Raw genomic sequence first — 25,819 nt, 5'->3', positions numbered from 1 at the left:
GGCAACGACCTTTTTTGGGCGCTAATGCCGCCATGCCAAAACCTCGCGGGCCAGCAACCCTTGCTTCTTTCTGCCTTACCTGCCATCCTCGTTGACCTCCGATATTAGCCTTCCACTTTGGCAAGAGAAGGTCCGGACTACGGGAAGGGATTTGAACAGTATGCGACGGACTTTCGAACATCCTAAAGGGAAGCTGTCGTGCCTGAATACCTACTCGACTAGGCAAGGGATATCATTGTCCAGACATTGTGGCAGGTTCTTCTGTGCCAAGTTCCTGTATCTAAGACGAGAGCTTCGTGAGGTATACGCACCCATTCGCGTCCAAAGATACACCTTCACATTGTAACATGCAGGAGCTCCCCTCCGACACAGTCCCAGCAGTCCGAGCTACTTTTACCTTGGAGATGTCGCGGATTCTGCACGACATGTGTGCAGCCTCTCTCCCATCCATACCAGACGCATCAATGGACCGTTAATTGCTCTTCAATCGCCCAAAGTCCTGCCCCGCACGTTTCCAGGTTGTTTGCCGCCGGCCCTCACTCCCAATTCTGCCCCGCACTTTCCAGACTTCGACCCCTCGAAGACAAAGGGCCCGACCCCTGCCGCGCCACAGGGAGCTCCCGTGGGTACGTATCTTGTGGCTGGTGCTTGTCATTGATCGCTCACCCAATGAGAACACGTCGCTCTCCTAAGGCCGTCCAGCCTTGTCTACTGCCTCCTGGGGGTAAGGTAGGTAACCAATGTCACAGGTGTACATCTTTCAAAGAAGCCAGACGCCGATCCCGCGATTCTACAACATCACCCGTGCGATTTGCGAACCCTCGATGACATGGTGCCCCGTCCTGTCGACCACATCGCTTCTTAGCTTCTCCATACCACAAGTCCACCATGTGGCTTGATCGGCTTGCAGCACAGTCGAACTCGTCTCCCTCAGCGTCGCAGCCTGGCAGTCGACCATACTCTCCTCTTCCGCGACGAACCTCCAGTAGCCCCTATGTGACCTCTCAACGACCTGGCATTACACCAAGAGGCTCACAACTCTCGCTCGTCTCCAACGATTCCTCGAACTCCTTCCTAGCTTCACGGAGGGTCAATGGCTCAGGCTTGAAACAATCCCAGACAACCTACGACGGACCGGATTCGGTTGAGATCTTGGGCCAGATCCTAGATACAGCGCCCGCATCCGAGGCAGCAACGATCACAATAAGCGAAAATGACCTCGAACTAGACTTCAGTTTTGAAGGTCTGAGCTTGCGAGAGCTCGCAAGCTCCGACGAGATCGATAGAAGCGATGCGGATAGCTACCGGCGGCAAACCGCAGAGGAGTGTATGAGCTCCTCATTGGCTGGCACAACTGTCCGCAGATTGCTAATCTTTGAGTTTAGTCGAAGCGAGTAAAGCCCAGTTCGAGGACCTGCATCGATCAATTGCAGCATGCGATGGGGTTCTAGGCTCAGTAGAGACCAACCTGACCAGCTTCCGTAATGACCTCGCGGCCGTCTCTGCAGATATCGAGACCCTGCAATCACGTTCTGCGGCGATGAACGTGAGGCTAGACAATCGAAAAGCAGTTGAAAAGGCTTTTGGTCCAGTTGTCGAGGAGCTCAGCGTCTCACCCCATGTGGTGTCCAAGATATCTGAGGGCCAAATTGACGAGACATGGGTCAGGATGTTGGCGGAAGTGGACAAACGAGCTACAGCATACAAGAAGTCGGTTTCGAACCAGGGAGAGAGCAAAGCTTGGGCAGACCTTGGCCCTCTACTGGAAAAACTGACAATGAAGGCCGTCGAGCGGATACGGGACTTCATTGTTGCCCAGATCAAGGCCTTACGATCCCCTCACATCAACGCCCAAATAATCCAACAGCAGAACTTCTTGAAGTTCAAAGACTTATACACTTTCTTGCACAAGCATCATGCTACTCTCGCAGAAGAGATCAGTCAGGCTTACATGAACACCATGCGATGGTACTACGCAAATCAATTTGGACGATATCAAAGGGCATTGGAGAAGCTTAAGCTGCACATTCTCGATAAGAACGACGTCCTTGGACACGACGAACCCACGCGAAGAGCCACGGTGTTGTCTGCCACAAAGCCAGCTGGGCCGCCTCATGATGCCTTCAACTTAGGACGGCGTATTGATCTCCTGAAATCGGGTAACGCTGCTGCGATCTCCTCTTACCTGGCCGAGGAAGACCAGACAACACATTATCTAGAGGTACCTTTCAGGAACTTCAACCTGGCACTCATAGACAACGCTACTGCGGAGTACACATTCCTGGCCGCCTTCTTCTCGCCCCCATTGTCTCTGCAAGCGGTGTCACGACAGTTCAACTACATCTTCGAACCAACATTTGCGTTAGGCAAAACCCTCACCAAGACGCTCACTGCTGAGTCGTACGATGCCCTGGGGTTGCTGTTAAGCATCCGCATCAACCAGCATCTTGCTTTTGAACTGCAACGGCGCAAGGTGCCAGCTGTGGACGGCTATATTAATATGACGACAATGCTTCTATGGCCGAGACTACAAGTCGTAATGGACCACCACTGTGAATCATTGCGGCAGCTGATGAATACTTTACCCACAAAACCTAGGGCGGCGGATCAGAATAAGCTATCCGCCGCGCCGCATCTCGTTACCCAGAGGTTCGGCCAGATCTTGCAGGGAGTTCTGGCGCTGAGCACAGAGGCAGGAGACGACGAGCCGGTGGTAACCAGCTTGCGTCGTCTGCGGTCAGAGGCAGAGGCTTTCTTGACGCGGTACAGTCAGTCTTTCAGCGATAAGCGGAAGCGGGAACGGTTTCTTTATAACAATTACTCGTTGATTTCAACCATCATCAGCGACGTTGGCGGAAAATTGGGCACGGAGCAGCAGGAGCATTTCGAGGGCCTCAAAGCGGCATTCCAAGAGGGTGCTTGAAGAGAGCGCAGTACCAGGCACACAGCAGTTTGTTGGATTATTTTGGCATTGGCGCTACATTAAGGGGTGCTTGACTGCCAGTGGCATATCACTTTGTATGATAGCCTGTTTTTTTTTACTCTAACCTGGGGGAATCTAAATGTACATGATGACACAAGTCTTGCGAGGGCTGTTCAGGTCGTCATCCACTCTTGACTAAAAGTTGTGCGTCCAGGTCGTTCCGTTGGACCACTTATTGTACAGAGCTGCCATTGCAGCTATCGGACTGGGGTTTCTTCTGCCCAGGTAAACGGCCACTAGACCGATGACAACGGCCAGTCCGGCGGCAGCGGCCCCCTTTCGGTACGCCCACATCACCTTCATGAGCTTTTGCCGGCGCTCGAGGGCCTTGAGCTCCGCCAGCTGTTTCTGGAAATATGCGTGTCCTTCGTCCATGGTCTGCTTTGAGCATTCCTCCACGGACCGCGCCGTCCGTAAGGAGCTGGCTTTGGATATCTTGCGCCACTGCGGTAGCGACTCGGGTGGGAATCGCTCGTAAAGCGCAATCGTGCTCGCGATTAACGCATCGAGGTCCATCTTCTGCGGGACCTTGGAGAGGATGAGGTGGAGCATAGACGGATCGTCCTCCTCCTGGTCGAAGAGCTCTTCGCGGCGGTTCAGGACGATCTGGACGTACATGTAGATGCTGAAGACGGGTTCGCGGGTAAGGAGGGTATCAAAGAGGCGGGCGATGTCGCCGTAGGCCTGGATATCGTGCGCGTACATGGTCAGGGTCCCCGCCAGGGCGTAGAAGGGTTCCGTGCCGGAGAGGTGGCGCTTGAGCTTCGGATCGGCGGCGTTGAGGATGTCGGGGATCAGCCTGAGCTGCGCGACGGTCGGCTCGAGGCTGGTGAGCATGAAGTCTCGGATGCGGAGCACCGACAGTCGCGAGACAAGGCGGGCGCGCCATGGTGGTTCGAGGACCAGCATGAAGACTTGGCAGATGTCATGGTAGCCTTGAAAGTAACATAGATATGGGTATCGACGGAGGACTTCGACGATCAGATCGGAAAGCTCGTTTTTGTTCTTCTCGAGTTCGGTGTCGTTCTGGTCTGTACGTAGAGTTTGTCAGCTTGCTTGTCGCGAGTTCGCAAGTCCCTGTTGGGACACAGCAGAACGGAGTGGTCTCACGGTTCGGGTAGTATATGAAGGCGCGGTTGACGTCGAGCGCAACTTGTTCCTCGTCCCTATGACTTGGAAGGGTTTTCCATGAGACCTTCTCGTCTATACCAGCTGCGATTGTACCCTGGAAATCCTCGCTATCTGGAAGGCCTAGGAGTATAGGCCCTACACAAAATGTTCCGTTAGCCTCGGAGCGTCGCAGGACGACGGCGCCGTGGTTGGCACGCTTTACTACTGACAGGCTTTCCGGCGCAGAGTGTCGGTAAGAAACCCGCCCTTGGTACTAGCCAGGCCTTTGAGGGCTTCTATGTTCTGCCATTTGCACGCCTCGAGGATATCGGTCGTCTTGCGCTGTTCCTGATCTACGGGGGCCGCAGAGTCAGAGCTGCTCAGCGCATTCTTTTCGTCCATCGAGTCTATTTCTATGACTCCTCTGTGTTTGCGAGAAGTGGAGCGTGACGAGCCGTTGTTGGAGTCGAGGGGTTGTGCTCGTCACGGGAGCGTGCGCATTATGTGGCTGCGAGCTCGGGGGAGGTATATGCGCGTCGCTATCGCCTAGCGTTACGGACGCTGGTTTGACAAAGAATGAGGAAGCCCATGAAATCCGCAATGGTGAACTGGCTCTAGGACACTGCTTCAACGACTTGAAGTTGAGGTTGAAGTGGGATGCATTACACGCGTCCACGATCTGCCAACGAGAGATAGACGATTGGTTGTGAGAACAGGGAAGCTGGAGGTCCAAGAGCTGCCACAAATGTGACAAGCCAGGTTATAGCGGAGTTTCCTCCACAGCGGATCTATGGATCTGTTTCGAACCATTGAAGCCGAGGCTTAGCGTACGTTTGGAGCAACTTCACCAGGGACGTCCGGCCCCCATGGCCTGGATCGCCGGGACGGGACGCACGGGCCAGATAGGGCGAACCTGACTTGAGCTGCCATTAAACGCCTTGTGACACTACTCTGATATTACAGTGAGGTACGCTGTCACGCCGTCTAGCTTTGGGCAATTGCCAAAGCGAGGCGAAATTTCGGGCTGGCATATTTTCGGTGTGATCCTGTGTAAATCCCGGCTCAGAAACCGATTCACCTATTCATGCGTGTGCCTACTTTAGGTGCTTCACGGCCGGCATCGGCTGCATTGGACTGGCCTTGGGTCAGGTACCACGTAGGTCTACCTATGGCGGTTAAACAACTCACCAAACCTAGGCATTACGCTACCCTAAGACGGTCCGTAAGACAATCTCGTCAACATCCTGTCAAATGTGGAGGTCCCAAGGGGGTTCTATGACATGGAAAAGTCAGGTTTCCCAACTTGAGGAGTTCACTTTAATAGATGTTAGCTAGGTTGTTGGGGGTTAATTGCGCTGGCACAACGGTTGTTAGATCGATCGTAGTCTCTGAAGATGCGTTCACTGCCGACTGCTGGACCAGAGACCTTGCTCTGGGCCCTCCAGTTCAAATCATTCAGTTTCTAGCCAAGACAGCCCAAGTGACTCCAGACATGCATCGTGGTCTCGGTAAATTGAGTACGTAAGGGCGGTTCTTTGTTGAGTGGCATAAGCGAGTAGCATCTTTTAGTTGTCTCGTCGGCTATGGTGCGGCCGACGCTGCCGCTCCGTTGACTCTCTTGAGTACAGTATTGGCGCAAAGGAGAGACTGTGGTTTTTGTCGTGCATGAACATGATTCTTCTCGAGTGAAGGATTCCTCGAGTCAGACAGCTGTGCTCAGAGCCGGCAGCTGTAAAGGTTGACAAGCCGGGCTTTCTCCGATCCTGGATCGGGTCGGGCAATGTCTAAGTTTCTTTCAAGTCAAGATCTCGAAATCACGAACTTTAGAACATCCAAGGTAATATAACCCCTGGCTGGCTGTCCTGCGCCCCCTGCTTTTCTGGAGTATTCCAGACCCGCACACCAGCCCTGGTCCTTGAAGGTGTATTAACCGATGCGCACTGATTTCTCACTTGGTATCGGACTCGTGAGGGTGACTCTATCAGACTGTTAGCAGAAAGAGGCTTCTCGAATTCCTTTTCAGCGAAAGGTCTAAGTAAGCACGATTAGACAGGTCGACAAGAGTTATGGTACAGACACATAGAAAGACGGAGGCAGAGGGGTATTCCAGCATGGCCGTATTTAGGTGAGGAGATGTCAAACAGTGTCCGAGGTAAACGACATCTGAGACAGTGGAGGCATCCGAACCTGCAGCGGAAATGGCCGGCCAGGCATCTTGCAGCAATCCGGCGATGCAACTGTTCACGTCGTGGTAAGGTAGGGTATGGAAGTTCTTGGTGGTTGGTGCAGCCATCCGTATGTGGGACTTACACCCACACCAATGGAAAGAAGATATTCAATTGTCTTCCTACCCAAGGGCAAGTAATGGTTTCAGCTGGGTAGGGCAGCAAGGTCTTGAGGGAAGACCATTCGTTTACCCAATCAGCAAGAGCCCGCGGTTCATTCCAGCTTTCTTCTTATGGCGCCAGGACGTGCCCTTCCAACTGTAGGCACGTAGGGTAGGGTACATCATTGGCGTAACCATGTACTGCGTAGAAAGAGGCCTAGACTACCTACCTACCTTTGATTGATTAGTATCAGATCGACGTCACCTTGCTATTGGATGTTGGACATAGGGTTGCAAGATGGGACGACAACGGCGGACGAAGTCGTTTTCTTCAGCTTCCCCGCCGTCAGTGTTGCCCGGTCCCTACCTAATTCGCGATGAACTGTACACGACGGAGTACTGCCCACGCGCAATGATCTCACCTACTACTAACAAGGCATTTCAACCAGGGCATTCAACTGTCTTTCACAGACAACGGGGCTCTCGAGGCAACCTGAACCAAGTTCCCGCTCAGCCAGGGCTGCCTGCCTATGGCTTGGCTGCCCGCCTCAGCAAGGAACACGATGGGTACCTCCCCGTCGCGCATGCACGATGCTTCAGCAAGTCAGCAACAATCCACATGGCTAGCTCACCACCGACGTTCCATTACCTTACTGACCGAAGTCCCGTCACAGTGGAGAGAGAGCCCGGCTGAGATGCAAATCACACGCAGTGGTCGAGACACAACCCAAGACACAGCCCAGGTACCTCGGCCGAGAAGGGTATTTTCCGCGAATTCAACAAGCTGCATTCTTGGGATGTTCTAGGGTACCCCACTTGAAGTACTGCGAAGGGCTTGAGATGAATCAGGGTCCAGCGCGCCACAACGCCAACCGATCGGGTTCTCATCGAAGCCTTCTAGGGCCGCAAGGAGCAGCGGCAAATACCCTACCTGTCCCGACTTCATATGGTTGTAATACACTCTGATTAGCGATGATTGCATAAGATGACTCGGGTTGCTAGGGTTCTGGGTGCCTCAGACTTGCATTCTTAGGTTTACGCTACCGAGATCGAATTAGGCGAGGGTTGTAAAGTAGAGCGTTGTCCGAGGTAAGGTAGGCTGGGATAAGGTCTTTTTTCTTTGATCATTGATGCCTTAGTTGGTATGTGTGATGTTTGGTGGTATGGTAGCCAACCACTTCTGTTCCACGGTGTTTTGCTCGCGCCCACGCACATCCGATGTGCCTGCCGCCCTACATCACATACCTACCTTACTGCACAACCAGGGCTTACTGTACGTGCCGTCCCTATCTGCCTTACTTTGCTTTAGCACCGTATACTTGATCTTGCCTTACTTGCCCAAGGTAAGGCAAGGTAAGTTGAGGTAGGTGTCTAGGTAGGTAGATACTGACAAAAACGGTCATGCAAGGTGTTTTGCAGCTATTGGCTACCTGCATGCTACTGTCTCCCATAGGTAGGTTGGAAAGCCCTCACTTGGGACACTGAGGTGTGGTGAGGTGGTGCTTTCTCTCAGGTAAGCTCGTGCTCCAATACTCCATGCAACGTGGTGCCCCACCAGCTAGCTAACATGCCCGTACCTCTTGCCTTACACCCAGTACGACTGACTCTAAAACCAACCTTTGCTCCGCCCAACCGTCACAACCTGGAGCCATTCATTCCATGGCGCCGTTGCCTACCTGTCTCCTTGCCTCACCTCAGATTGTTCCTCAGCAGATAGCCCCGGCCCAGTCGCATTCGAGTCGTACGGCCGCTGCTTGCCATTCCAGTGGCCCTGGAATCGGAGACAAAATCACAGCACCGTCATACCTTACAGTCTGATCGGTTTGGCATTTCGAATCACGCGACCCGGCAATCTGGTATCCATATCCCCCGCCGCAAATCCGAAATACCTCTGTTCCGACTTCACCTCTCTCGGCCTCTACTCAACCCGTTACTACAGATTTTCACTCCACTGTCAACCATGTTGACATAACAAGACCTGTCGAAATGGCCTTCCAGACAAACGTCTTTAGAAACGGTGCTTGGGTGACGGAGACTATTGACCTCCAAACTGTTCTGAGGGGCTCAACCACAAATACCTCCGCTGTCGCTCCTTCACTCCCCGCTCCGCCAAGCTGTGGTATCTTGACGAGAACTGTCATCGATAGCCCCATTGCTCGATGGGTCTTGCCTGCTCGCCTGAGGTCTGCACATCATAACGATGTTGCCTTCGTTGGGGTGAGTTACTCAATATCTTTATCAAGCTCATCTGGAGGCTTGGATATACCATTCCTCGAGCCTCACTGCCCTTTTCCTTGCACAATATCTCCAGAGTATGTGAAGAAGCTTACAAAATTAGGATCGTTACGTGAGCATCAATGAGTTGCGCAAGGATGGACAGCTTCAGGAGGTGCTGCGCAAGAACGACTTTGGCTGTCGTATTCGAAATGCGCTTGTTATTGGAAACAAGTACGAGCACTTTCGCGTTGTCCCAGACGACCCTGGCCATGACCACATAAAAAGCGAAGACGAAGATGACGACACCCACATGGCCGACATTGGCTCTGGATCTGGCATCAGTACTTCTCATGGACAGTTCCCACCGCACTTATTGCTCCTCATCCTCGAATCAGGTTCCTTTGTCTTCCTCTTCATCAAAAGAGATGATGAGAGAGACACCCTGGAGTTCGTTGCATCGCCGTTCCACAACCCAGCAAGGAGATTAGGCCACTTGGGATTCCACGTAGCTGTCGATCCCAGGTCTCGCTATATTGCAGTCGCGGACGCCCAGAACAAATTTGTCGTTTACGAGCTAGAGTCCATGGAGGCAATGGGCGATCAGTTGATACTTGACAAGGCCATTAAACCCATTAGGGCGCACCACCCAAGAGCAGTCCAAGGTACCATTCTCAAGATGGAGTTTCTTTATCCTCGTCCCGAGGACGAAAGCCACGTCATCCTCCTTCTCATCATCGCAAAGGCCGATAGGTCTAAGATGGTCATCTACGAATGGGAGCGGGGAGACGATCTTGGCCAAGTGCTGGCCGAAGAAAAGCGTGGTCATCGCATCGCACCAGAACATCGCCTCCCTCTTCTCATCATTCCTCTGACAGTGAGAAGTTCCTTTTTCGCAGTTTCCGAACACGCGCTTGGCATATGCAAGGACCCTCTTCAAGGGCCCCCTAACATTGAAACAATCAATCCTTTCACCCACCCCGCGAGCCCTTTTCATCACGGTACTAGTGTACCCCTTTGGACAGCTTGGGATAGACCGGTACGGAGGCGGCGCTACTACGACACTAAGGATCTTATCTACCTGGCTCGAGAAGATGGTGTGATTGTCTTCTTTGAATTCAATACGACGGATATCCTGGGCGCTGCTATGAATGTTGGCAGCTGCAACTGCAATATTTCTACCGCCTTCACCACAATGTATGACGCTTACTCTGACGTCGCCATCGTCGCCGGTGACTCTGGCCCTGGGATGGTCTTTCAGGTAAGTTGTGATGCCAGTGCGTTTCACCAGACAGCTACTAAGATACTTGCCCAGCTCAAACCTCGGGAGCCTCTCGTCGAGCTTGGAAGTATCCCAAACTGGTCCTGCTCGGTTGATTTCGTCACTACAGATGCTTTGACGTCGTGGAATCCCGAGACTGGTCCAAAAGGGAAGCCTGTAGTACCATGGCGAGACAGAACGTTGGACCATCTGACTGCTCCAGACAAAGTTCTTTGCGCCTCTGGGAATGGACCGCAAGGCAGTATCACAGAGCTTCGCTATGGACTACCCGCTAATATTATTTCTTATTTTGAGCCGCTGCCAACGAGGAAAGTATGGGTTTTTAGAACCGCAGACGGGACTTGGCCATATCAAATGCTGATGGCAAGCCCCGGGACTTCCGAAGTGTTACTAGTATCATTTGATCTATCAAACGCGGAGATGGCTGATCCAATGACAACCCAATTTGACACAGAGTCTCGAACTCTGGCAGCGGAGCAAAGCCGAGACAATACCATCGTTCAGGTATCCGAGAAGCGTATCATTGCCATCGACCAGAATCACAGGTTTGTGCCCCAAAATTCGACCTCCACGTCTCACTCCGACTTTGCTAACGTTCTGATAGTTCAAGATATGAATTAAGTGACTTTGAGGGTGTGGGTAGGATAGCTGAGCATGCAGCCGTCAGGGGTAATTGCATCTGCGTCTCAACCTTTGAAGAATCTTGCTTCCGAATCCACATTTTCCGCACAGAAGGGACCGAAATATCCCTTACACAGACTTACCCTGTCGACGGCGAAGTTACGTGTCTAGCTCTCTGTTCTCTCGATGGACGGGAATGCGTACTGGCTGGACTTTGGCGACAAAACAGCCCCTACTTGGCCATCTTCCCGACAGACGTAACAGGAGAAAGGCCAGAGTTGATACTGCTTACCGCGGGTACGTCCTATCCTGCAAAACTTTGGAACGGTTGATCTAACGACCTGCTATAGACCAAGCAGCCCATGATGCGGAAGGAATTGACGCAATGGATATTGCCCCAACAATCGAGTTGGTGACCACCATCGTGTCGGTAGCGGAATCAGCGGAGCAAACAAGTGTAGTCGTGGGTACCCGAAGCGGACATCTCATCACGGTCCAATTTACCGCGAATCCCTTTCAACATCAGATTTTCATGGAGAGACTGGGGACAGTCGCACTCGAAGTTGTACCTCTAGAAACGCCATTGCTTCCTGGCTCGGTACTAGTTTGTTGCAACGACAATCTCCTGCTTCTGAGGGACTTTGGGGCCAGACGGCTAGGTCATTTTGCCACGAAGCATCGGGTATGGGCAACCGATCTGAAGCACCCAGCGACGCCATCGACGCCTATCATCTCTGCGGCGTGCATTCCCGCCGATTTGGGCGGTAACAACCGCGCGCCACTTGTACTTTTGTCGGGAGAGCGCATGTCATTTGTAGAGCTGTATTTGCAAGCTGGGCCGGTTCCCAAGACACTGCCACTGCCCGGCACACCTGCCAAGGTGCTATACTCTCAAACTCTACAATGTTTAGTTGTTGCAGTACAGATTGGCAAGAAGCCGACTGTCCTTTTCTTGGACCCCGAGACCGGAGAAGACCTCTCTCTTCCGCAAGACAAACATGGGAATGCAACAACATTCATCAGCGGCTTGGGAAACCAAGACGACAAAATTCATGCAGTATACGACTGGCTTTTCGTCAAAGACGGCATGACATTTCATTACCTCATCGTCACGACAGCAGGCGGACGCCTGTTGCTTGTGTCTCCCAAGAAGGAAGAGAGTCATGACCCTGAAGGCAATAGGAGAACGAGGATACGGTTCTCCACCAAATACAGGATAAAGGAAAAAGCGCCCATATATTCTATTGTCGGGGATGACGACAGCATTATCTACTGTGCTGGAAAAGTCCTTCACTGGGACGTCCTGGACTCCGTCGAAAAGAGATTGGTCCGCAAAAAGACATACGAGCTGAACTCGCCCGCCATCTCACTACGGATGGTGAACGGCAAGATCTCGGCGCTCACCCTAAGCGACTCCTTGGTGATCATCGATCACAAGGCAGAGAACACACACGGCGAAATGACCCAGGTCCATGCGGATCAGGTAACGCGGAAGTCGAACCACTTCTTTGATGTCGGAGATGATGCAGACCCAGAGCTGAGTTGGCCAGTGACTCTGCTGACGGGCATGGATCGGAGCTTCACGGCAGTCTGGACTCCTTGGAAACAGCCCAAGAGAGAGCTGGAACTTGTTGCGGAAGGACCGCTGCCCGCCAGCATCAGGAAACTTCAGCGAGGCCGTGTGCGGCCGGAATGGGTGGCGACAGAACATCTGCCACGGTACGGTAGTATACCTAGCACAGTAGACGGTGCTGAGGTGTTGGGCATCTGTCTCGACGGCTCGTTGATGCACTTCAGCCTACTCAACCTTCAAGCATGGCGGTTTCTGCGACTTGTTGAGAACCTAGCGCTGAGAAGTCCACTGCTGTTTCCCTACAGCTACGAAGTGTCTGTCGTGGACAACGAGGAATACGACGCGGAAGCGAAAGACACGCCAAAGTCGATGAAGCACATTAATGGAGATTTACTCCAGCAGTGTATCGACAAGCGGGTCCTTCGGGAGATAATGGAGGGAGACAGCAACCATGACCTTTTGCGAGAGTATCTGGACGGCTTGGATGATGGAAAGTGGACAGCATCTTTTCAAGAAGACAACGACCCCCACCTCACGAGGTATTTCGATCTCGCTTACGACATTTTGGATTACTTCCTTGCGCCTGTTCTCTGAGGAAGGCCATGGGCGGAGTCCTTCTTTGCGGAAGAGGCGATGCTTTCAATGGACAATCCAGGAGAAAGCCATGAGAAGAGTGGTCAGTACTTAGACTAGTTAGTAGAAGAGCCACCCTGGGCTCCAGGAAAGAATCCGAGTCCACTTCAAAACTTCCTTAGTCCGAGATGTAACTCTACATCTGTGACATTAAAGCGAAAACTTGTACGAAATTCTCCTGGACGACTGGTGAATACAGATTTAGCTTCATCTACAATAGCCTGGATCCTATCAACGACTAGCCATTATATGTGAAGCTCTCACACACGCTGAAGCGTCTGGGTGGTCACCCACTCAGGCCACTCTTTCCCACGACCTGACTTAGAAACATAATTGTGGAGCAGGAGGGGTTAACATGGGTAGCTTTGGTGCGTTTAGCGCATGCACAACGTCGTAATGTGAGTGGACAACACCTTGATGAATTTTGTTCGCACAGTGACCAAATTATTATCGAATGCCCTACATTTTCTTTCGATGTGAGTTGGCCTCACTTGGCCTGGAGTTAAGACGAGATATCACCATGTTATGTCCAGTCAGCGGTAGCATCCCGTAGAGCTCACATTCGAAAGAGTCATATGTACACCAAGAAAGACTATCCAGGCAGGCTCGAGATTAGTCATATTATGCCTAAAAAGCAGTCATTAAATAGTGTAGTGATCGCGGGTTAAGCCGGTGAAGGCAGGTCCAGCAACCTGACCTCAGTTGAGCTAAGTCAAGTACGAAATAGGTGCCTTGGGCACTGGAAACGCACCTGCACAATCTGAGGCGCTGCAAAGACCACCGTCACATCCTCCCTGGTACAAATGACATCCATGGCTTTTGCGGCTTTGCCCACCACCAAACTTCCAACCTAGTGCACCGTACGACCAAGACGTTGCCCCAAAGCCCGAACTTTGCCCCGCAGTGAATTGCCCTCCAGTTTTCCCGCTCGAGATTTTGGCCACTTCTCTCAACGACCTTCGCTCTTTCTCCCGGTTGAAGCCCAGACAAGACGCATCGCATCGTCCGTATTATGTCGTGTCGGCCCCGACAGAATCGCATTCAGGTCTCGGTTTCGCCACCTCATCTCTTGCATCGCTGAAAGAGCCCTTTTCTATCGTGTGCCACCACCAACCATCGAAACCCCACCCCATCCTTGGGAATTTCCGTCTGTCCCTCTAGCCGTCATTCACTGGCTGGATCGCCCACAATCGGCAGCTATTTAGGGTCTCTCCTGATTTAATTCTGCAAACTGGACACGGTCCTTACATAGAGACACTTCCCCAAGTCCTGTTGACGACTACCGACGTCGAATACCGTCAAGATGCCTCCCAAGAAGAAGGGCAACAAGGCTCGCGCCAACGACGACTGGGAGAATGAGCTCGGCGAGACTATCGCTCCTGCCGCCGCCGCACCCGCAGCTGATGCCGAAAAGCCGGCCGAGGGTGAGCCGGAGGAGGAGGTCAGTGGTCTCATGGCCACTCTGCGCAAGAACAGAGAGAAGAGAAAGAAGAAGGGCATCGAGGAGCCCGTAGCCGAACCCGAGCAGGAGGATGCCCCGTCACCCAGTCTTGCCGAGAAGGCCCCTCAAGAGGCGACCATGGACGACGAGTTCGCCCTGCCGGAGAAGAAGGGCAAGGGTGGCAAGGGAAAGCAGGCCCAGGCCGCTGCCCCAGCTGACGATGACGAGAACTCCGGCCGTGTCCTCACCAAGGCCGAGAAGGAGAAGCTGAAGAAGGAGAGAGAGAAGCAGCGCAAGAAGGAAAACGTGAGTTCGCAATGGCTCATTCTATCCATACGACCAATCTAACCACGCCCAAAATGCATAGGCCGCGAAGAAGAAGCCTGCTACTACCAAGGCAGAGCCCGCCAAGGCAGCAGCTCCCGAGAAGAAGGACTCCCCCACGCCCGCCGCTGCTGCCGTCGCACCCCCTCCGGCCGAAGAGAAGGGTGGCAAGAAGAAGAAGATCCCCGCCGCCCTGGCCGCTCTCCAGAGGCAGCAAGAAGAGCTCCGCCGCAGACAGCAGGAGGATGCTGAATTCGCCGAGCAGGAGAAGAAGAGAGTCGAGGAGGAGGAGCGAGCCGCGGAGGAAGAGAACAAGCGCAAAGAGGAGGCCAAGGCCCTCAAGAAGCAAAAGGAGAAGGAGAAGGTTGAACAGCTCAAGAAGGAGGGCAAGTTCATGACCAAGGCGCAGAAGGAGGAGAAGGCCCGTAACGAGCGGAAGCTCCAGCAGATGCTTGCTGCCGGCATCAAGGTTGGGCCGGGCGAAGAGGGCGAGAAGAAGAAGGCCGTTTACGACAACAAGAAGAAGGGAGGCCGCAGCAAGGCGCAAGAAAAGGTAAATTTCGAGCACGGTGTGAACTTCAAGAAGTCGCTGTCGCTAACTTACTGGTTCACAGGTCGACGAGGAGAAGGCACTAGCCGAGGCTGCAGAGCGCGCCAAGAAGGAAGCTGAGCGACTCATCAAGGAGGCCGAGGAAAAGGCCGCCAAAGAGAAGGCCGACGCGGAGGCTGCCGCTGCTGCCAAGAAGAAGGCGGCAGAAAGCGATCTGGAGGACGACTGGGAAGCAGCTGCTGCCTCTGACGAAGATGACGTCAAGGACAGCTGGGATGCTGACAGCGACGAAGAGGCAGAGAAGAAGAAGGCCGCCAATGGCAAGGCCGACAAGAAGGACGACGAGGACGACGAGGAGGACGATGACTCTGACTCTGAATCTGAATCCGACTCCGAGGACGAGAAAGAGACGACGGCCCGTCAAGCCGAACTCCAACGCAAGAAGGAGGCCGCGGAGCGCCGTGAGAAGGCTCACCAGGCCGCGTTGGCTGCCAGATCGAAGGACAACCTCCGTTCTCCCATTTGCTGTATTCTGGGCCACGTCGATACCGGAAAGACGAAGCTTCTCGACAAGATTCGGCAAACCAACGTCCAGGAGGGCGAAGCCGGTGGTATCACTCAACAGATTGGTGCCACCTACTTCCCCGTCGATGCCATCAAGGCGAAGACTGCCGTCGTCAACCCTGACGGCGCCTTCGACTTCAAGGTCCCCGGTCTGTTGGTCATCGATACCCCTGGTCACGAGTCCTTCTCCAACCTGCGCTCTCGTGGTTCGTCTCTTTGTAACATCGCCATTCTCGTCGTCGATATCATGCACGGTCTCGAGCCCCAGACTCTGGAGTCCATGAGGATGCTCCGCGACAGGAAGACTCCTTTCGTCGTTGCCCTGAACAAGATTGATCGTCTGTACGGCTGGAAGAAGGTCGATAACAACGGCTTCCAGGAGTCTCTGGCGTTGCAGCCCAAGGGTGTCCAGAACGAGTTCAAGAACCGTCTGGAGCAGACCAAGGTCGCCTTCGCCGAGCAGGGTTTCAACGCGGAGCTCTTCTACGAGAACAAGTCCATGGCCAGGAACGTCTCGCTCATCCCGACTTCCGCCCACACCGGAGAAGGTATCCCCGACATGCTGAAGCTCATTGTTCAGCTCACCCAAGAGCGCATGGTCGGAGCCCTCATGTACCTTTCCGAGGTTCAGGCTACTGTTCTCGAGGTGAAGGCCATTGAAGGTTTCGGTATGACTGTCGACGTTGTCCTGTCTAACGGTATCCTGCGCGAGGGTGACAGGATAGTGTTGTGTGGTGTTGAAGGTGCCATCACCACAAACATTCGTGCGTTGTTGACGCCCGCACCGATGCGTGAGCTGCGTCTCAAGTCCGCCTACGTGCACAACAAGGAGGTCAAGGCCGCCCTCGGTGTCAAGATCAGTGCCCCTGGTCTCGAGGGTGCTATTGCCGGTTCCCGCATGATGGTCGTCGGCCCCGACGACGACGAGGACGACATCATCGACGAGGTCGAGTCCGATCTGGCCACTCTCTTCAGCCGTGTCGAGAAGACCGGTCGTGGTGTCAGTGTCCAGGCGTCCACCCTCGGTTCCCTCGAGGCCCTGCTTGATTTCCTCAAGGACTGCAAGATTCCCGTCGCCAACGTCGGTATCGGCCCGGTGTACAAGCGCGATGTCATGCAAGCCGGTATCATGTTGGAGAAGGCGGCCGACTACGCCGTCATGCTCTGCTTCGATGTCAAGGTCGACAAGGAGGCGCAGCAGTACGCTGACGACGTCGGCGTCAAGATCTTTACCGCAGACATTATTTACCACTTGTTTGATGCCTTCACCAAGCACATGGCGGAGCTCCTGGAGAAGAAGAAGGAAGAGTCCAAGATGTTGGCCGTGTTCCCCTGCGTGCTCAACACGGTTGCAGTCTTCAACAAGACCGGTCCCATCGTCGTCGGTGTTGACGTCGTTGACGGTCAGCTGAAGATCAACACGCCCATTGCAGCTGTCAAGACCAACGCCGTCACTGGTGTCAAGGAAATCGTCAACTTGGGTAGAGTGTAAGTCCATGATCCCATTGGTCTCGTCTCTGACGAAGAAAAGGACAAGAACAATTTTGAAAGCTAACATATCCTTAGTACATCTATCGAGCGTGACCACAAGCAGATTCCCGTCTGCAAAAAGGGACAGCCCTCGGTCGCCGTCAAGATCGAAATGGGCGGCCACCAGCCGACGTACGGTCGCCACCTTGAGGAGTCTGACGTGCTGTACAGTCTCATCTCGCGCGCCAGCATCAACACCCTCAAGGAGTTCTACCGCAAGGACGTCTCCAACGACGAGTGGCAGCTCATCATCAAGCTCAAGCCCCTCTTCGACATTCACTGATTGTGCAGTATCTACTACTCCCATGTACCTGTCTCTTCTGTCTTGTTTAGCTACATGACGAGAGAGACAGAGAGAGGGAGAGACAGGGAGTCTGGAGGTGAAGAAGTATGAAAAGGTTGAATGGTATAGGAAGTGGGTCATCTGGCTGCAAGAAGGGACGGACATGAGGGTTTTTTTTTCCAAAGAAGTGATGTATGTGGATTTCTTGTCTACGAGGTGGTCTATCACCCCTCCAAAAGCATATGTTTGTTTCCATGGTCATTCTCCAAACCAAAAAAGATCGCAAGCTGTAGGCAAAGAAGAATTCAAAAGAGATATTCGTCTAGAATTTCTGACTTGTTTTTTTTTCTACGCCTCGAGCCTCTGGCCTCTTGAAGTGTTGAATGTGTGCATGTATCATGGTGGCCGAACGATGCATTGCGCATGGGTTCAAGACGGGTGAGACGGCCAGAAAGCTGTAGTCTATACTCTTCTTGAGGGGACATCACGAGGGGACATCGCCATACTTGCACAAATTCGAGTCACAGCCGTTGAAGACACTGCAGGAAATCAATGCCTTGATTGAACCTAGCTTTTATTTGACGTGTGTATGGAAAAGAGGCCTCGGTCATTGTCAAATTCAAGTCATTTCTCTCATTCCATGATAACCGTCGAAGCTGCTCTAGCCTGATAACCCTATGCCAACCCGAAAGAAACCATAACTAAGGGTCTATTCTATCATCTTCGTTGCTTCTCGCTTTTGTTCTTTGTTGTCTTTTTTTTTCAAAGTTTCAGACGTTGGTCAGGTCCGCAGGATCCTATTTCGTGCCCTCGGCCTCAGCGTCAGCCTTTGCGTCGGCGTCGGTCATCTCCTCATCCTTAGCCGCCGGAGGAGCCTTCTCAGCTTCGGCAGCTTTGCGAGCCTCCTCCTCGGCTTTCTTGGCGGCTTTCTCAGCCTCGACTCTCTCCTGAACGATGCGACGCTCCTCCTCGACCTTCTCGAAGTGGCGCTGGACGATAGGTCCAGCCATGGCGCGGATCTCGTCAATTTTGGCAACGTAGACAGCCTTGGTGGCGTCCTCGCCCTCATCGTACAGCCAGTCCTGAAATATAGGTTAGCAGCTGCTTTCAAGTCATATGCATTCTAGGAAATGTCTTACCTCGCTCGCCTCGAGCTTCTCCTTGATCTTGGTCTTCTCCTCGTCGCTGGCAAAGTCGGCATACTGGTCGTCGAGCTTGTTGCGAAGGTCGTAGATGAAGGTCTCGAGCTCGTTCTTCTTCTCCTCGGTATCGGCGACAAGCTTGTCCTCCATAACCATGGCAGACTCCTTCTCGAAAAGGGCGGTTCTTGCTGAGTCGGACAGGGAGGCTGTGCCGCTGACGATGGGAAGGTCGCCCTTGCGGACTTGCTTCTTGACCTTGCGGGTCTTCTTGGGAGCATCCTCCTTGTTGTCAGTCTCCATGGCCTTTTGAGGTGAGTAGATTGTTAGCTTCGGGATCTCTTCATCCTCGACAAAGGCGTAAGACGGGGGCGGGACAGATCGCAACTCCGTGCCGAAAGCTTGGCGCCGGCGTTTGAGCGGCGACTCTAAGCTATCAAGCACGTCGGCAGAAGAAAAGGGTTCGTAACGAGACGCCGCAACACTCACATCAGGGTCCTTCTTCTCGCCGTCCTTCTCATCCTCCTTAACCTCCTCCTCGACCTCCTGGTCCTCGACGTAGTAGCCGCTCTCAACGTTAAGAACGCCGTGGATGTTCACACGAGCCTTCAGCTTGCAGATCATGAAGTCGTCCTTGCCGTCGGCCTTAACACCCTTGACAGAGAAGCGACCAATCCACGGGTTGATCTTTCCGGGGAGATCTTGAGGCTTGGCGTAGCGGGCCTCAAGATCAAAGGGCTGCTTGCGGTAGAAGGTAAGAATCTTGGTAGAGGGCAGAACGTTGCCGCGGTTGAAGACAGTCAGGCTGGTGTCCTCGTCGGGAATATCGGGAGCCTTCTCCCAGGCGAACTCGATGGGGTAGCTCATGATGTCCTGGACAGTGAAGTCGCGGACACGGAAAACGGGGGACAGGATAGCGCAGCTGAAGGCAGCGCCACGGGCAACGGCCTCGTCCTGGTTCAGGGTGAAAGACAGGATCTTTCCGAAGAAAGCCTGGATGCGCTCCTTGAGGGCGGGAACACGGCTGCCACCACCAATAACCTCAATGACGTCGATGTCGTCCTTGGTCAACTTGGCCTCGGCAAGTGCCTGCTCGAGGGGAATGTGGACGCGCTGCAGCAGAGGCTCGACGAGGGCCTCGAACTCCTGGCGTGTGATCATGGCGGAAACATCAACATCGTTCATGATGGACTCGATGTTGACGGGGGCCTGCTGGTTGGCAGACAGGATCTTCTTGCACTTCTCGGCGGCAGCAATGGTGCGGGCCATGGCGCGGCCGTTGGAGTGGATGTCAATCTTGTACTTTCCGTTGAACTCCTTGCCCAAGTGCTCGACGAGAGCCTTGTCGAAGTCACGGCCACCAAAGTGGCGGTCGAAGGCGGTACCCTTGACGGCCAGCTCACCCTTCTTGAACTCAACAACGGAGCAGGTGTAGTTGCTGTGGCCGATGTCGATGAAGGCAACACGGCGGGGCTGCTCCTCGGGGGCGGGGAGATCGAGCTTGGTGATACCCCAGCCGAGAGCGGCAGCAGTAGTGTCGTTCATGAGGCGGAGGAGCTTCAGGCCAGCGATCTCGGCAGCATCGATGATGGCGCGGCGCTGGATGTCGGTGAACCAAGCGGGAACGCTCATGACCAAGTCGGAAACGGGAAGCTTCAGCTCAGCCTGTGTTGTTTGCTTGATCTTGCTGAGGTACATGGAGATCAGCTGGGTGTTGGAGAACTTCTCCTTCTTGCCAAGGTACGAGACCTCGACACCGACCTGGCCGTTGACATCGACGAGGGGAGCGGTAATGTACTGCTGTTCGAGCTGGGCATCGGGGTCGCTGGCGGCGCGGCCGGCAAGACGCTTGATGGAACCGACGGTGTTCTTGAGGTTGGAGATTTCTTGCGTCTTGGCGCTCTCGCCGAGGTATCGCGACTTGGGACCGAATCCAACGACAGACCTATGGATAACAGTTAGTCTGACTGCATCATCACCATTTCGGACGACTGGGAGCTATTGGTTTGGACGTACGGCGTGGCGCGGTTGGAGACTTCATTGGAAATCTAGATTCATTTGTTAGTCGTCGTTGTTCTGTCGCAAAATCTCTGCTTGTTTTTTTGGCGGGGGAGGGGCAGAGGTCGGGGTACGCACCACATCGACACCGCGATTTCTGGCGACGGCAATGACCGTCTTGAGGGTTCCGAAATCAACACCTAAAGGAAAGAACACAAAGGTCAGCAAGCATTCATCGAGGCGACAGATATCAAGGCGGTAGAGAACGAGAGAGAGGCGCAAGCATACCGACGACACTCATGTTGGGTGGTAGTGTTCTTTCTGTGAGGATATTGTAAACAAGGATTGTCCGGCGGACGTTCTGATGGCAGCGGGGTTGCGCTCACAACAACGCTCTGAGAAGAGGAAAGAGGTTTGTTGGGGGGTTCGAGTCTTGGTCGAGTGATGGTAGATTATTCCGACTTGCGGGAAGGGTATTTGCAAGCGGTCGAGTCGAAAGGTCGTCTCGTCGAAAAGGTTGGGGGGAGGAAAATGTCGAGTACAGACAAATGCAAGGTTTAAGAGTTTGTCAATATGCAAGAGAACCTGAAGGTGGGATGTGCGGGAGTGTGGAAAAAAAGTTGCAGTGCGCTCTAGCGTCACCAGGAAGAGTCTGGCCGGGCTGTACACCAAGTAAGTACTCTGAGGTAGGTCAGGTAGTGAGTGGCAGGCGACAAAGGTGGATGAGGTGGGCGGGACAAGGAAGACCGGGGAGGTCCAGGTAGCGGTAAGGTACGTGGCCACACCGGATTTACTTTGGGGTATTGGTGAGGCAAGGAGGGCGGTCAGGTACCTTTTTTGGCACGGTACCGTACACTGGGTTTGGGCTTGGATTGTGTGTGCTGTCAAGTTGGGTACCTACAGTACCTATGGCATCGACGAGACGTTTAGCGTGCGATGCTCTGTAACTGGAGCGTCTTCTAGCGGACGTTTTCTTTGCTTGCAAGGGGCGGTATTGCTGTGACAGTGCGCTCTGAGTAAGGTAAGGTACCTTGGAAAAGGCGACGATGTCTACCAAATGGTAAGGCAGGTAAGTACTCGGCGGGACGGGAATGACTTGAGCTGGGTGGACCCAAATGGAATTTTGACGGTGTCAGGGCGCTGAAATAGTAGTGGAGGCCGAATGGGAAAGAAGATTCTCCTTCGTTCTCTGTCGTTCCTCATTGACTTGGCCCCCTGCTCGGGTCACCGTGCCACTCCGCTACCACCGTGGATTTCTTGTGCTTGCTGCCCCTCCACGCTCTTCCTCCACCCCGCCGCCACCCCTCACCAATCGTCCCTCTCTCCAACTGGCTCCCACGGAAGTGAGGCAATGCAGACAGCAAAGAACCACATCCACGTGTAAGGTAAGGCTGGCAGGCAGATGGGCTTGCTCGCCGTTGGTCTCTACATGTCCGTGAGCCATCCATACATTCTACAGAGTTTGGGGGTATATTCATGAATGAATATGCTGGACCGCCTCGCTTTCGAAGCAATCAATCCATCCTTCGTGCCTTTGGCCAAAGCCATCCCTGTTCGGCAATAACGACAGTATGCCTATCATCCTTGCTCGTTTGTGTTATTTTGTCCAAACATCTGTGGTCAGCCGTGATGCAATACCTCTGACCTAGATATGGAGCACCTTGGACATCATCGTTAGTCACGGGGCTCGTCAATGTCAGGCTGCTCCCACGAGTTTGTTTTGTAAAGCATGCGACCAGACAATATGCTGCCTCTGCAGGTTGTTGCCAAGTACGATACGGTTCCGAGTCCACTTGAAGTTATCTAATCTTATCTTGGCGATACCCCTCTATTGGGTAATACATCATGCCCATGCCGCGATGATTACCAAATACATCTCCTTTCCCGACGCTTGACATCGTGTCCTTGATTAATATTACTTCACAGCTTCCAACCGTCCACAGACTCGGTCACTTGGCCCAGGTTCTTGTTGCTAATGTCATGGCACCGATAGTTCATGGATCATCAGTCGTATCCTAGATGGACGAGCAGGCTGCGTTTCCTGTCATTTTTAACCACAACTGCTCATTGCACCACGTCGTCAGCTTGCAAGAGTACGGATGCCTCCAAAATGTATTGCATTATGTAAGTATTGCTAATGGCTTTCTGGTCAAATGGGCTTTCCAATCCCCGCCGTGTCAGGCGTTGTACCTACAGCTCTTGCGCTATCAACCTATGAGGTTTACAAAAGAAATCAGAAAAGAATTAAAGGAAATACTCGAAACCAGTGTTGTCGGACGTCCTGACCTTCTCCTACTTCCTTATTGAAAGCCCGTTCAACGCCATGATATGCAAATTTATCCATTCTATCGCACAACGTCGTTGCTTCGCCCCCCAACGCTTCGCTACTGTCTTCTCTTGGGCGAGTGATCGCGGCTGTCATGGCCTCCGCTTGAGCTTTCACCCTCAGACTGGACATCTTCCAGAGGGATCGTGCGGACCAAGCTAGCTCTCGCAAGAGGGCTACGGCCGCCTCTGGCCGAATGTGTTGCGTTCATCCCTTGTCGTGGCAGGCCTTCTCCAGACTGTGGCCGTCCAGAAAAGTTGTTGTCAACAGAACCCATCCGGACATTGTCGGTGTACTCCTGGCCTTTATCCATCGGAATCGGAACGTCTTGGAATCCTCCTCTCTTCATCTCAGCATCGGAATATTCGTAAACCTGGCCAGTGGTTGTGGTCTGAGCTCCAAATCGCTTAGAGTTGGACAAAAACTGGTTGAACTGGCTCTGCTGTGCAAGCTCGTACTTCTTGCGATCCTCCTCACCCATGATACTCTCCACACGACGGGGCATGTAGACCGAGTTGCCAGCGGTCTGCGACGACACCATACTATCAAACGAGTCGCGTGACTGCAAAGCCCATGCCGGACCGAAACCACTAGGACCGGATCGGTTAACAGTGACTTGGGAGTCGTCAGCGTTGACATAGAATCCAGCTGCAGACTTCTTTCTGGCAGCGAAGCGTCCCTCGATTTGCGATGGCGGCTGTACGACGCTGTGCTTGCGGCCCATGGGGCCCATGTTGCCCTTGCCGCCAGCGATGCTTTCCTTTCGGGCCTCAGCGGCAGGAATAAACGTTTCGGGCACGATGTTGAGCTCGTCTCCACCTTCCTTGGCTTGTTCAATGGCCTCTTGAGCAGTAGTCCCAGTATCGGCAGTGGCGGCATCAGCTCTCGGGCCTCCCCATGTTCTCTGACCAGCCGTGAAGATACCGTAAACCATGTAAAACCAGTTGAAGAAGGGGTTCAAGATGAACATGATCGGGTACAGCCAGATCTTGTATCGACGGAGCTTGGCACCAAAGTACAACATCATGAGCCAATTGAGTCCGAGAGAAATTGCAATGAAACCGACCGGCAAGTTGTCAACCTTCTTGGAGGTGGTGATGATAGCGAGAACCATGATGAAGAACAAAAGAGCCGTGGTTCGAATGGTGTTTTGCATGAATCGAACCAGAACCAGGATAGGGTAGCGTTTCCAGAGACGCCAATCAGTAAGCATGCAGACTTCGTTGGACAGGAAACCCAGGAACCAACGTCTACGCTGCTTGATAAGGGATCTGTAGGTCTGGACAGCCTCGGTCTTGCAGAAGGCGGAGGTACACATCTGAATCTGATATCGCTTCTTGGCTCCGATCATGAACAAATGCGTCAGCCAGCGGTCCTCGCCTAGATGGCACTTGGCGAAGTCGAAAAGATCCTCGCACTGCTCAGCTTTATCGGCAAAGTAGTACTTGGCCATGCGGCGGAAAGCAGAGAATCGAAGCATCGTCAAAGCACCGGGAAGGCAGGTGACAGCGCCACATCCGGACTCGACAGTTCGCTCGAAAAGTTGGCCATGGATATACTCCATGTCTTGGAGCAGTGTAATCAAGCTATACTTCTTAGTCGTAGACGTGATAACACCGGTCATGGCCAACATGTCTCTGGGGTTACCAGGGCTCATTTCCATATCGAAGACGAAGTTCTGCAGGCAAGTAGGGTCCAGAATACAATCGGAATCGATGAAAAGGATGAATAGGTTGTCGTTTCTCTTGAGGTAATGCTCGTAAACCTTGTCGATAAGCTTGAAGGTAGCCTTCTGACAATGACGCTTGCCGCCATGGGGGAATCGGGAGACGGTGATACGGGCGGATTTGTATGAGACGTCGATGCTCTTGGGGTATGTCTCCAACGTCAGCGGGACACCCAGCTTCTCGAGAGTGTTCAGGTAGAGTTCGTCTTCCTGGTCACCGTCGAACGAGAGAAAGACGTGAATGCATGAGGGCGGGTAGTCGCAGTCGACGACGGAGTTGATGGCAACAACGAGAACATCAGGGTCCTCCTTGTAAACGGGCATAACAATAACGACCTTTGGTGCCGAGACTTCGTCCAGAACCTGCTTGATTCTCTTCGTTCGTCCGAGCTGGTTGGTAACAAGCTGATAGACGCAGAATAGCCATGGGATGGTCAGAAGACCAGCAAAACTCCAGAAAGCGAACCACTGAAGGACATCGACCATGTTCGTCGGCCAGTACTTTACGACAGCACTGGGCAGAGGCAGAGTGACGATCATGATTGGGAGGAAAATTGCTCTAGTGAGAATCGTAAGCTCAACCATCTTTCGTGTGAGAGGATTGCGTGACGCTTCCACTTACCTGAAACAAGTGAACAAGATGCCAACAATGACTGCCAATACTCGAATGGACCAGTGCTCGGCCTTGACGAAGACCTTCCATAGGCAGTACAGAAATGCAGCAATCCATAGGAACCATTCGAGGATGGCTGCCAACATCACCAATCCGACAATGGAAGTGTAAACAATCTGGGCATGTCAGCAAGTGAGGATGTATATACAAGTTCCAGAGGGGCTTACATCCTTGGGGGCCCAGTAATTCTCATCACCAGGCTCCGCCATCTTGACAAGATAACTGTAGTCTTCCATCGTGTCTAAGAAAAAAAAAAGTGCGCTGAATCGATGATACGCGAGCGGTGGAAGCAAACGCAGCCGGGCAATGAGCCGACCGAAAACCGCAACTTCAGCTGGATAGAAAAGGTCCACGTCACGGTGAGGGAGGCGGGATCGTGCAGATAAAGCGTGTTGTCGTCGGGTAGTTGCAGCTCGCTTGTACGGCGCGTACTATGTTTAACACTCGTTTTCTTGAATCCAGTCGGACGGGTGTGTTGGGCTGGAGTCGAGACTCTCAAGTTGTGCCGCACCAACGGAAGCAA

The 25,819-nt window shown here is 53.2% G+C and overlaps 6 protein-coding genes across 6 annotated transcripts; 4 read left to right on the top strand and 2 right to left on the bottom strand.

The window, feature by feature from the left end:
* Positions 1–888: 888 nt before the first annotated feature.
* CLUP02_14897 (Vps52/Sac2 family protein) lies at positions 889–2,923 on the top strand (the record flags this gene model as incomplete). The annotated part of the gene is made up of 2 exons (XM_049293823.1): positions 889–1,327; positions 1,386–2,923. The coding sequence occupies 2 exons, from the start codon at positions 889–891 to the stop codon at positions 2,921–2,923; spliced, it is 1,977 nt and encodes a 658-aa protein (XP_049150969.1).
* A 195-nt stretch (positions 2,924–3,118) lies between these two features.
* On the bottom strand, positions 3,119–4,495 carry CLUP02_14896 (GTPase-activating protein gyp10; the record flags this gene model as incomplete). Its single annotated transcript, XM_049293822.1, has 3 exons — positions 3,119–4,014; positions 4,094–4,249; positions 4,324–4,495. 3 exons carry the CDS (start codon positions 4,493–4,495, stop codon positions 3,119–3,121), a joined length of 1,224 nt encoding a protein of 407 aa, XP_049150968.1.
* A 2,222-nt stretch (positions 4,496–6,717) lies between these two features.
* CLUP02_14895 (uncharacterized protein) lies at positions 6,718–7,375 on the top strand (the record flags this gene model as incomplete). Its single annotated transcript, XM_049293821.1, has 4 exons — positions 6,718–6,815; positions 6,891–7,092; positions 7,132–7,226; positions 7,276–7,375. The coding sequence occupies 4 exons, from the start codon at positions 6,718–6,720 to the stop codon at positions 7,373–7,375; spliced, it is 495 nt and encodes a 164-aa protein (XP_049150967.1).
* Positions 7,376–8,405: 1,030 nt separating this feature from the next.
* CLUP02_14894 (thermotolerance protein) lies at positions 8,406–12,703 on the top strand (the record flags this gene model as incomplete). The annotated part of the gene is made up of 5 exons (XM_049293820.1): positions 8,406–8,636; positions 8,758–9,894; positions 9,949–10,460; positions 10,520–10,833; positions 10,887–12,703. 5 exons carry the CDS (start codon positions 8,406–8,408, stop codon positions 12,701–12,703), a joined length of 4,011 nt encoding a protein of 1,336 aa, XP_049150966.1.
* Positions 12,704–14,045: 1,342 nt separating this feature from the next.
* CLUP02_14893 (uncharacterized protein) lies at positions 14,046–17,434 on the top strand (the record flags this gene model as incomplete). The annotated part of the gene is made up of 4 exons (XM_049293819.1): positions 14,046–14,489; positions 14,551–15,060; positions 15,122–17,109; positions 17,188–17,434. 4 exons carry the CDS (start codon positions 14,046–14,048, stop codon positions 17,432–17,434), a joined length of 3,189 nt encoding a protein of 1,062 aa, XP_049150965.1.
* A 797-nt stretch (positions 17,435–18,231) lies between these two features.
* CLUP02_14892 (class VII chitin synthase) lies at positions 18,232–25,532 on the bottom strand (the record flags this gene model as incomplete). The annotated part of the gene is made up of 20 exons (XM_049293818.1): positions 18,232–18,516; positions 18,574–20,518; positions 20,590–20,621; positions 20,710–20,771; positions 20,860–20,932; positions 21,034–21,156; positions 21,214–21,437; positions 21,478–21,621; positions 21,683–21,760; positions 21,800–21,837; positions 21,881–21,996; positions 22,067–22,158; positions 22,254–22,324; positions 22,396–22,461; positions 22,496–22,536; positions 22,645–22,761; positions 22,829–22,916; positions 22,960–25,182; positions 25,246–25,412; positions 25,464–25,532. The coding sequence occupies 20 exons, from the start codon at positions 25,530–25,532 to the stop codon at positions 18,232–18,234; spliced, it is 6,054 nt and encodes a 2,017-aa protein (XP_049150964.1).
* Positions 25,533–25,819: the final 287 nt, after the last annotated feature.

This window comes from Colletotrichum lupini, chromosome 8 (genome assembly GCF_023278565.1).
Source record: "Colletotrichum lupini chromosome 8, complete sequence".
Taxonomy (NCBI): Eukaryota; Fungi; Ascomycota; class Sordariomycetes; order Glomerellales; family Glomerellaceae; genus Colletotrichum; species Colletotrichum lupini.
The sequence above is the reverse complement of the archived record's forward strand: the minus strand, read 5'-3'. Positions and strand labels throughout refer to the sequence as shown.